Source organism: Passer montanus, unplaced genomic scaffold, assembly GCF_014805655.1.
Source record: "Passer montanus isolate IOZ18808 unplaced genomic scaffold, ASM1480565v1 scaffold2, whole genome shotgun sequence".
NCBI classification, from domain to species: Eukaryota; Metazoa; Chordata; class Aves; order Passeriformes; family Passeridae; genus Passer; species Passer montanus.
In genome coordinates, this window is record NW_024366591.1 from 9,962,711 (window position 1) to 9,974,667 (window position 11,957).

Genomic DNA, 11,957 nt, shown 5'->3' on the forward strand with positions numbered 1-11,957 from the left:
CAAACCAATCCCTACCCCGAAGTGAAAAAAGGTTACTGCCAAGATTAGAATCCTAAATTTAAAGTTCCTAACAAAATGAACATTCAGGTCTCAAAACATATTTCCAGCCTTTCCTATTCTTCAGCATTTAATAGCAACAGTTGTCAGATCAGTGCCCTGGGACCCCTGACAAGATCAGGACAAAATATCTGTTCTTGCCAACCAGGATCTCCTAAGGCCAGTTACTGGGGTGGGGGGGGGAACAAAAAAAAAAAAAAACCCAGAAAAACCCCAAAAAACCAAAACCAAAAAAAACCACCCAAAAAAAACCAGGAAAGAAGGGCAGGAAGTAAGTTACGAAGTTGAATGTTGTAACATGGAGTTACTGTATCCTGTCCCTTGCTTTAAAGATTAATACAGCTTTAATGTCTAGCCACAAAACACGCATTCACCACTCAAATGTAACAGAACTACAGAAAAGGAAATTACTGTGTGGCTCTACAGCACTGTTTCAAAAGGCTTATGGTGGCATCAAGAATTAAAAAGACATCTTCTATTGCTAACTGCACTCCTATTGGGAAGCTGTACAAGTGTAACCTTGGTCTTTGCAGCTAGATGAGCATTCAAAATAACTATTTTCTTCATTGTTCAGCAAACAAAAAAATCCCCCACAAAAACCTAAATAAAGCTAGAAGTTTACAAGCTCCTCTACATTAGGAGAGAAAGGCAATGGAAAACTGGACAGAAGCCACAGAAAACCTCTCCACAGCACTGTACCATGAGTATATCTATTTAAGAGATTATAACTGTCATTATTAAAAAGATGCCTTTGGGTATCAGCCTCAGCTTTCCAAGACCAGCACTATGAGGATGAAAGAGAGATACTGGACATGCGTGTGTTCTCAGGGAAAAAATAAAATCCTTTTTTTAATCCATTACTTTACAGATAAGCCATAAGGTGTAAGACTTCCTCAAACGGGAAATTAGCACAGGCTAATAGCACAGAACTTGCACAGTCCTTGAAACAAAGCATTCATAATAAAATGAATTTGAGATTTCCTTAAAAGGGATATTAAATGAGATTGTCAATTTTTAATTGGCTCTACAAAAGATCATTTAACTGAACCATAGGAAGTAAGAAGATGGCTTAGGTAAGATTCATGTCCATTCTGATGACAAATTTCACCCAGAAGAGCAGCACATATTAGTGTCTTCTACTACAGATTAAAGGTACAGAATTGCCTAACTTTCAGTACTGTAAATGGTTTCAACTATCTGCAAGGCAACTCAAAGGAAACCACTGTAGTGAACATACAGCAGATGACAGCTTCCCAAACTATCTATCCAACTTACTTTATTGTGGTGAAAGAAAAAGGCATCCATTTTTTCACTTCCAATTTGATATGCTCATGTGAAGTATCTAAAGAACAGCATACTAGCATACTCTTTAGTTACTATTTAACAACGTATTTATGGCTCTCAAGATTAATCAATCAGGAAGCTCAAATTCAGAAAGAACCCTTTCTGAAACAGTTTTTAAAGTCTTACAGTCCTTCTCTTTATGGAGGCATTATGGCACTCCAGGAGTCATTTTCTCTACAATCAAGCTTGGAAGATAAAAGAGTCAATGCAAAAAAGAATCAGCAACAGATGATTCAGCTAAAACACAAGATCTGCTGCCCAGAGATAGTGCCAGCTTTTCAGAACAACTTCTGCTTGTGCTGGAATGTCAAATAACTGACATTTAGGTCATGTCAGTGAGAAAGATTTTTCTTCCCTGATTACCAGGAACCTTTTAATCAAGAGGCAGTCTTTACTTCTGAGTGAATTAACAATGTATGTATAAAAGAAGCAAGACTTCCTCTTGAGCTAAAGCTTGGGCAGATTTGCCTGCTCTTTTGCAGACAGCAGCACACAAGTCATCAATTCACAATGAAGTATTCATCTCAGCTATCTCTGATAACGGTTCTTGGCATGAGATCTAAACCTAATGCCAACAGTCCTGTTCATAAGTCCTTTATGATATGGTGAACTACTCAGGAGGATGGAGGTATGATAGTTCATCAAGAGATAAGTGTCTACAACACAGTCAAGGCACCCAATGGGAAGATCTCTCATTTGGGCACCATTATCCCATCAACGGCTAAAACCCTTATTCTTGGGCACTGTGTTTCAGATGTGAGGGCAGTCCTTCTCTGACCTCTTTTCCTAGGCGTATATAGCCTCGTGACTTTTTGGCTTTGCTAAGATCACTTGGTGATCTAGAAAGGATGCTTGGAGAGATGCAAGAGAAAACCAACTGACTGTTTAAGTTTGAACTGGCCACTTTGGCTTAAACTGTCTTTAGACTAATGACCAAATAATCTCTGGACTAATGACCTCTTGAAAAGAAGGCATAGAAGAACTCCATACAATCATTTGGGTTCTTTTAATATTCAAAATTGTGATTACTTATGATTGTTAAAAAAGATAGCGCTGCTACTGCCTCTGTGCATCTTAGCCTACAGCCTTTTAAAAGGTGGCCTGTACTCAGAAATGAAGCAACAATTCTGCATCAGGCATTCTGTGGCCATGCACTGCTGTCCCTTGTCATTCATTGATTCAGTCTGCACCAGCTCTCCAGCAATGACAGACTCAAAATGACACAGCAGTACCAGCTATGTCAGAAACATTGCTATACATAAAGGCAAAAAGGTAAAGCCACATACAGGAATTGATCAAATAACTATTTCATCAGTATGCGAACACTGAAGGTTTATACAAAAAAGTCACGTAGCTGTTATAAATTTAAGATTTAAAAAAAAAATCAGAAAGAACTTCAAAAATGAAGGAGTACTTACTTTATTAGAGCTCCCAGCCTTAATTCCAACAGGTATTTTGCTCTAAAAACAAAAAAATAAATCACAGCTTTTACACTGCTCATACAAATGCTTGATTAAAATCTACAAATTAGGTATCATTCCTACAGAGATCAAAGCAAACTTGTTTTTTAAAAAATTAACTTGGTCCTTTACCACACCAACATGTTATACCAAAATACTGCTAGAGCTTAGAAGAGGTTTACTCTTGAAGCTACCTGCTTTCTTCATAAAATGACTAAGACCTTAAAATATTTTGGTTGTATTTCTACTTTTGGATTAGAAAAGAAATTTGTAACTTTTACTTAAATTTAAGTTCTTACTAGAAAGTATTGCTAGTAGTGTTTGTATCACTAGCTAGTACTATAGTACTAGCCACTGCAAATTAGCAAATTTTTAGCCAAAACCCCTTTTTCTATTATGTATTATTCAATCCATACCTCAGGACAAGGCTCTACATGACAATCTTTGATAGAACAATGGCCATCGTCGGCCCAAAATGGGCACGGTCTCTTCAGGTTGACCTAAACATACAAAACCAGAAGTTTACAATTCACACTGACAAAAGGCAACTGTAGAAAAAAAGCTCTTAGTATCAGGAAATCCTTTAAACTCTGTTAATTAGTCTCTCTAACTACATAAGGTGAAGCTTTGTGCAATAAAACTGTTAATGATAATGGTCTCCAGTGAATGAACACAAACACATAATATATTAAAGCAGAAATCAAATCTCTCACTATAAAATTAAAATTTGCTAATTTAAATAAGTGCTTGGATGATTTTGGATTTCACAATCAAACTAAAAACAGATTATTATTTTTAAAAGTTAAAGATATTCCTCAGTCAAAAAACCCCTGACAAGACATTTAGCAGATGGTACAACTTCTTAGAAGTGATGAAAAATATCTTCTCATAACAGCTCAAACCTTGCAAGCACAGATACAATAAAAGCAGAGATTTTAGGTTGCCTCCCCCCATTTCCTCTATTGAATGCACAAACACCATTCCTAGAAAAAAATAATGCAAAATTATTTTGGTACTTGTTCACTCCTATCTTTTCAAAATAAAGCACAAAATATTCTTATATTCTACATCATCTTCACAGTAAGGCCTATAATATAAAACTTTGGCCTCCCACCAATTTCTATCAAAAAAGATCGGCTAACATAGTTAAATTACAACCATCTTTGAAGTAAACTCTCACAATAAAAATGCTTACACACTGAGGAAGACATAAGTAACTAGGCAGCCACTGTTTTTACATAGAAGAATGCTGTAAATAACAGAATACTGCTGCCTAAATTGCAGATTAATTCAGAAAGAACACATGGGAATCAAGATGTACTAGTCCAAGAATGACTGAAGAGCACCAAAAACCAGTACACACACAAAACTGAAGTTGTACAGCACTTGTACTTTTACCAAAGCAATCATGTACTGTCTACATAGAACATCCAATCATCTTCAGGGCATGAGGTATTTAATTTCATTATTATCACTCTGAGTATTATTCAGTCCTTTCACAAATTAAGACATTCTTGATCATGAAGTTTCCACAGTTTGTGTGTTTTGATGTATAAAATTAGAGACACAAATGTTTATTTCTTTCATTGGGAAGTGTTCTACTATTTAGAAGCCACCTAGCACAATTTCTGCAAGACTTAAGTTTTCTTTGGCCTTTAAATAAAAACCACTTCATCCATTCAGTATCAAGGTTTGATTTATTCTATACCACCACACATCATTGCCAGGGGTAGGGAAAAACTACTTTCCTCCAGGGAGAAGGGGTTCTTTCCAGTGGAGAAAATGTGGCAGAAGGAGTCGTCTGATATTGTCTATTACTCTTTTCCCCTCTGTGTGAATCACTTCTTTTCTTATGCCCTCTGTCATTAGTACTGTTGCTGTTACTGCTCATTTTCTTATCTCACTGCTGTTTCCAGAAAACTGTTCTTATCTCAACCCATGATCTTGACCTTTTGTGTCTCCAATTCTCACCTCCATGGAGAGGGAGAAGACAACAAGGGAATGAGAGTGAGCGGTGAGTGGTTTGATGGGGAGCACCATTCCTAAACCACAACACCTACTTTCACAATTTCCACATCAATTTATGTGCTTCAAAGCACTTCCATCATTCTGCACAGGGATATCAAAGGAGCCATTGCTTATTGAAACAGGAAAGGGTGAAGAATTTTCTGACTGACTTACTCAGTTTGCTTGTTCAACACAAATTCTTCCCTGCCACCACTGGAAGTACTAAGTGAAGTGTGGTGTTGGGGGGACTGCACACAGGCCCTTGGAACCGCTCATCTATTAGGAAGATCAGTATGAAGGATGAGGCAGGATTGCAGTACACCTTTAGAGTGTGATCTGCAGAACCGCTGTTGAAATGAACATTAGCTCTAAATTTGCAAGATGAAGTTACTGTTGTATGAAGTCTCACACACCTGTTGCTCCTCATCTTCATGTACTTTGTTTTGTATCTTTCTGTTGCCTCTGGAGAATATCATTACCACTACTACGTGATGTACTAGTACTGAAGTTGCACATATCCTGTTTCTCTTGAAAAGTGAATTTAGAACTATATCATGTAGCAGGAGATTCAAGATGCAGTTGAAGGTACATGTCACTGCTTGTTCAGGGTAGAAAGGTTAGAGTCTAGTGCTTTCTATTCCTTCTGCACACTCATAACCCCATCCAGCATCAATTTAATATTTGTTAAATTCCAGATCAGCTAGATGACTTCTTACATCCTGAGGAGAAAAAACCCCAAAACCAACCAAAAAACCCCCAACAAAATCAACAAAACTTTACCAACAAAACCCCCTACCAAATGACAAATGGAAAATATCTACCAGGCTAAAGAGATGCATTGGTCTAACTGAGAGGTAAAAGTAGCAAAGGGGCAGGAGGCTGCCCCAGAGGAGTGTGAGCTCCTTTTTCCAGTGGCAGGTAGCCACCTGATTAGCTCAGTCAAAATGCAACTTCACTTTCAAGTTAAGCATATCTGAAAACAGAAGTATCAGGCTTCAAATCTTCATTTGCACATCAGATAGTAATAAAGACAAAAAATGCTTCAAGTAATAAAAAGTGATATTACATACTACTTAAAAAAGGAACAGTTTTACCTGTTTTTCAAAAGAATAACAAACACTAAAATCAGAAATAAGACAGTAACTTATTAGAAAACTAAATCATGGCAATATTTCCATTTCAAATTACACACATTTCTTAGAAGATATGCACTTCATTCTGTCATAAAATTGCTAAAATATGATCCTTTTCCAGGGCCTTTTCCAAAGGCACTATCTTTAAAATCACCACTTAACAACTGAATGAAAGTAGTCATGATTTACTGTCACTGACTCCAGGATGAACATAGCAAACAAGACTTATAACCAACATAACTGTCAGGGACTGAAAACCTGCTTCAATGAAATTAAAGAGCTGTGGGCTTCTAATAGGCAGCTTAACACTGGCAAGTTTACTTGATACGCAATCCTTCCTATATTTTCTGCATTTTATTTAAATTATTCAGGAAAATATTATTCTAAGTGTACCTTGTAATATCTGAAGTAGTCACGTTCTTGTAGTTTCTGTATTTTGGGAAAGATCTTGAAAGTATTGAAGTCATCGATGCTTTCTATGTCACATAAACAATCATCTAGGACTCCTGTGAGCTATTGAAAAAATACATCAACATTTATTTTTAATATAGAAATATTAACTGCAGAAAAATCTTTTAAAGAGAAAAACAGGGTGATTGAAAAAGAGACTAGTGAAATGCAGTTCCAAAGCAAGTATTTCTTATGACAAAATACTCTGTAACACGCCTCATAAAGTAAAACTGCAGCTCTTTAAACTTAAGCCCACCTCCAAATGCATTGCTAAATCAATGTCAGCAAGATTAACAATTTCACCCCTGAAATTTGTTGACACTTCTATATAGAACCTTCTGAAGTATGAGCAACAAGATTTTCCAAATTACAAATACATGGTATATTAGCAAAGTTGCATATCAACTGTTCTCCTACCAAATGCTCACAAGTCAAATTGCCTAAAAAAACCCTACAATCACACATTGTCATCTTATTTTCATATTTCTTTCTCCAAGTGTGAAAATACTCCATCTAGTTTCCTTAGAGGCATGGGGAAAAGGAGTGTAGGTTCTTCTGTACACAAAAAGTTTGCAATTTCACAAATAAATTCAACAAATAAACAAGGAAAACCAGATCTATATTTCAATGCTGTGAATCTATCATGAAACTGAGTATGACTTTTTTCAAGCCTCATCCCTCTTCTTGTGCCAGGACAGCAAGCTGCACTACTACTGCACTAGGTTAAGATCACCTCCATGAAAAGCAGCACACACTACAAGTGCAAAAGTTCTACTGCCAACACAGAAAGGGAAGGCAGGACTGTGCATGTAGCAGAGAAGGCAGCTCCAAATAACATTGCAGACTAGGCTACAGAAACACTCTTGCTGAAACTCTGGCAATGTCTTATTGAAAGGTGGAAATATTGAAAGTGTGATTCTGTGAACAGTTATATGATAAATTTCAATAAATCTAAACTCTCTTAGGTATAGCTTCTTAAACTACTACAAACATGTCTGAAGGCTTCAGATATGTTTAAAAGGGAATGGAAACAAACACTGGTGCTTACTGCTTCTGTTCTTCATTGATATCCACCATGGCCTAGAAATTATTTAAAATAGTAATACCCACACATCTTATACCTTGCAAGGGATTAGAAGAACTTCTAACTATTGAAATGCTGTGTGGAAAAGGAGACAAAAATATTTTGCGCCTTTTTTTCTTCCACAGATTTCACATAGATGAGATTATGAAATCATCTAATCTGTTTTATGCATGATAAATCACTCCTGTGCTTTACAGAACAGATACCCTTATATAACCAAGCTTGATGTAAAAGAGCCACTAGAAAACAAATTGTAGGCTTATGCTCCTTTATAAAGTATAAAGGAGGCCTGGAAAATGGATTTCCCCCAACTCTCTGTGAGAATAAAGAGGTGAGGATATGGCAATAAAGCACTTAAGTGGAAAATTCACCTTATGTAGATCCTACTTTTCCTGAGGCACTAAATAGGCGGTCACAATTCTGTAGAGCAGATATGGCAATGAAGTAAAGCTAATTTAAGGGAAGGTACTTTAACCAAAAATTCTTCCTGCTGTTATGCTTGCCTTGCTAATCAAACCTGGGTGAACAATTGTCAAAGAGCCAATGTGTAATTACAGGTTTTTCACAGTCCACATGACTGCCAACTTCAAAGTAAGAAGAAAAAACTTGTTATTAATGATGCTTACAGGAATAAAATCCCCATGCACTTGAATATATAATAATTTCATTTCAAACTTCAAATTTCCTTATTGATCACACAGACAGAAATCTGTAAAGGTGCAGCCCTTACAGGTAACACTATACCACAAAGCAAACAGCATAACATTTCCTTATAATATAAAAAAGGCAAAGAGATAACTCTGAACATTTTGCTCAGATATTACTGAACTTTATAAAAGGATGATATACCGAAGTTTTTTTGGACTGAGAAGATAAAGAGTAGGAAGCTATTTTGATGACCAGCTTGTAAGGCTATCCACTGCTTACAAAAATAATTTTACCATCTATGCAAAATGGAAAATGCTTTTTTAGAGGAAAAACGTCCCAGGTAAATGCAAGAGTTACACTCAGTGTCTAATCCTCATCGAAAAATAAAAAGCTGCAGCCTTTTTATGTAACTAAGACCTCAATTCTAAGAACAACTTTGAAAATGCACTACAGTTTACCTAGATCAATGAAGTTTCAGAAATGAATCCTCAAAAACTAGAAATGATCTAGGAAATTATGAAGAGAAAAATTACTCAGAGTACCAGAGCAAGCAAACTAACTTGTCCATTTTTATTTTCCTCACAACTTTTTCAGAACTGGAACAGTTAGCTCCCTGTACACATAAAACAGTAAAACCAATGCTTCCTTGGAGAGCATGCTCTAAAATTAAACTAAGCTGTATCTGCACCAAACCACAAATTATAAAATACCTTAACAGCATATATGAAACACTAATACTGCACAGCAGTAGAGTCAGTTCACAGCACAGTGATGCAACAGCAACACTGGCTTCAAGTACCCCAGACAGAGGTTTTTTTAGTTAGTCTAAGCGCAGGCTTCAGTGCTCTCACTCACAGTGCGACACTCCAAGAACACGCACAAAATAGTTTCATTTTTGTCATCATCTGGATCTTCCAATTCATTTGTTTTTTCAAATTGGAGACATCAAAATAAGAACACTGTACTACACAGTTAAAACTATGTATTGCAAGACCTACTTTGTTATTCACACCACCGGTACTTTGCCATTTTTAATTGAACTACACTAGTTAACTTAGTCTACAAATATAAAGTCAAACAGTAGTGTAAGTTATCACACTTTTATTACAATGGACAACTATCATGGCTTCTTTTCATCTGTTAATTACTTTGAGCTCTAAATAAACTCTAAAAGCATTAGCCTACTATCATTGATGTTCAAGAAATTATCTGACATGGTGCAGCTGCTATTTTTTCTACCTTTCCAATATGCTTATCAAAGTACTTCCAGGTGTTGTCAAACCTAGTTTAGTTCTTGAACAGGTATCAGAGCTATACTGGAGAAGTGAAACTTTTAACTTATCTTCTCCAAGATAAATCAACCTTTCAGAAGAAAAGGTCAATGTCCAACCTGCATCAATTTCTCCTTATGAAATCTAGAAAGAAAAACACAGTCAGCACTTTAATATTAAGGAAAAAAAGCTGAATAAATGCATATAATAATAAGCGATTTATTCATATAAACAACCTTATTAGTGTTATCAGGCTGTTGTACTTTAATTGCTTCAACCCTTAGAAGACCACCTGGGACACCTTGTTTTGTTCCTCAGACGTTTCACTTTGCCATGGCTGCAGGATGAGAGAACAGCCTTAGGTAACACGACTCCAAGAACTATTGGTTAGTTTATTGTTCCCCGCACAAGCCAAACTCTGAACTCAATATGCTAACAATTTTATGAAACAGCAACAACCAAACTCTCTGCCAAGCATCACAAAAAAAACATGCCACTTTATTAAGTGCTTGATTAAGAACTCCATTTCAATTAGCATTTAGTTATGCTAAAATAGTTACTAAAATAATGTCAATCAGAGACAACCTCAATTTACAACAAAAAAAGCTGCAATAAAAGGTATCTATGCTACAGTTATCACCTCCTTGGGTGGCCACTTACATAGCATATTATGCAACACGGAAATTTAGAAAATATAAGAGAAATAATAATCCAGAGGACAAGCTTTGCTCCACGTGGACGGTGTATTCCTCAATGAACTCACTCCAACGTCTCTGGCCCAGCTGAAAGCCTCTCCTACTTGTCACCAGCTATCATTTCAGTCACGGTCACCCGGTGGAAGAACAGCGAGCTCCTACCTACAGACACATGTCCTGCTAAAGCTGCGAAGGCAGCGTTAAGAAGGAAGGGGTGCTCTCATCCTTGCCGGTAACGCGGGCAAACACACACGACCTAAGCACAAGCCAAGCCCGGGCACTGGCATCACCCTTGGAACATACGGCTTCCCACAGACTTCATCGGGGCGCCGAACTTTCCGCCTGAAGCCACGGGCATGATCCAACCCGGAGCTCCCCAGCGTATCCCACTGACTGGTGCTACCTGTGGTTCCCAGCTCAGCCAACTTCTCCCCGCAGACCGGCGGCACCGGCCCCGGGCTGGATCCCGGCAAGTGCCCCCCGCAGGGTGTGGAAGGAGAACGACGTGGGCTACAGACTCCATCCAGTAAGAGACCGCGGGGAGCCCACCCCTGGCACGGCCCAGAGCCGCCCCCTGCCCTGCGACCCCCCGAGGTGACCTCGCCTCCCGCCAGTGCCCTGCAGCCGCTCCGGGAGGCTCCGCAGCCCTCCCCCAGCCGCGGCATCCCCGCTCCCCGCCCGCCAGCCGCCCGCTCCCACCTGGGCCTCCGCTGTCAGGACGCAGCCGAGCACCGCCAGCAGCCGCGCCGCCAGCCGTGCCCTCGCCGCCGCGTTCCTGCCGCCGCTCATGCTGCTGCTGCTGCTACTGCCGCCGCGGCTGACGGAGGAGGGGGCAGCCCTCGCCCCGCCGCCGCCGGCACAGGAAGGAGAGGGACGCGCCGCGGGTCGGCGGCGGCAGCAGCGTCTCCTCCCGGCGCGGCCGCGGCTGCGGACGGCGGGGCCGCGTGAGGAGGGGAGCGCGAGGGGCGGCGGCGGCGCGGGGCGGGAGGAGCCGCCGGAGCCTGTCGGGAGCAGCCGGTCCCCGCTCATCCCGGCCTAAACTGAGTCCAGGCCAGTATGTCGCTGTCCATCCCAGTGTAACCCAGTTTAGCCCAGTATCACAGAATACCCTGAGTTGGAAGGGATCCACAAGGACCACCAAGTCCAGCTCCCAGCGCTGCACAGCGCCATCCCCAAGAGTAACACCACGTGCCCAAGAGTGTTGTCCAAACACTTCTGGAACTCTGTCAGGCTTGGTGCTGTGACCACTTCCCTGGGGAGCCTGTTCCAGCCCCCCGTCACCCTCTGGGTGAAGAACCTTGTCCTGATATCCAACCTAAGCCTCCCCTGACTCAGCTTCAGGCCAGTTCCTTGAGTCCTTTCTCTGGTGCCAGAGTGAGGAGATCGGTACCTGCCCCTCCGCTCCCCTTTGTGAGGATGTTGAAGACCGTAATGAGGTCTCCCCTCACTCTTCTCTTCTCTAGACTGAACAAACCAAGTATGTTCCAGCAGATCTCCCCACAACCCCAGTCTCAGCCTGATCCAATCTGTGCAACCCAGTCCAGACCTGTACAAACCAGTTTGGCCCTCTATATCCCAGTGCACTCCAGTGTGACCCCGCGGGCTGGAGCTGTGCTGCCCCAGCGCTACGTGGGTGAGTTGGGCAGGGCCACAGGACCCCTGCCCCACTGTTGGGGCAGCTCAGAACCAACCTTTTGCTCCCAACAGTTAAATGTTTATCTGTAATTCAGAAATGCCAAAAGTCGTATTTCTGTGAAAAACTTGAGTGTTGCACCGGTTTAATATGCAGGATAGCTGAAATTAGGATT

At 40.2% G+C, this 11,957-nt stretch overlaps 1 protein-coding gene across 1 annotated transcript in view; it reads right to left on the reverse strand.

The window, feature by feature from the left end:
- Positions 1-11,085, reverse strand: part of ERO1B (endoplasmic reticulum oxidoreductase 1 beta) — a 29,047-nt gene extending 17,962 nt beyond the window's left edge. The window contains exons 1-4 of the mRNA XM_039707052.1: positions 10,849-11,085; positions 6,395-6,514; positions 3,278-3,361; positions 2,820-2,861 (exon numbers count right to left, since the gene is read on the reverse strand). Coding sequence (XP_039562986.1) covers positions 2,820-2,861; positions 3,278-3,361; positions 6,395-6,514; positions 10,849-10,938 — 336 coding nt within the window. The 5' untranslated portion in view covers positions 10,939-11,085. The remainder of the gene's footprint in view (positions 1-2,819; positions 2,862-3,277; positions 3,362-6,394; positions 6,515-10,848) is intronic.
- Positions 11,086-11,957: the final 872 nt, after the last annotated feature.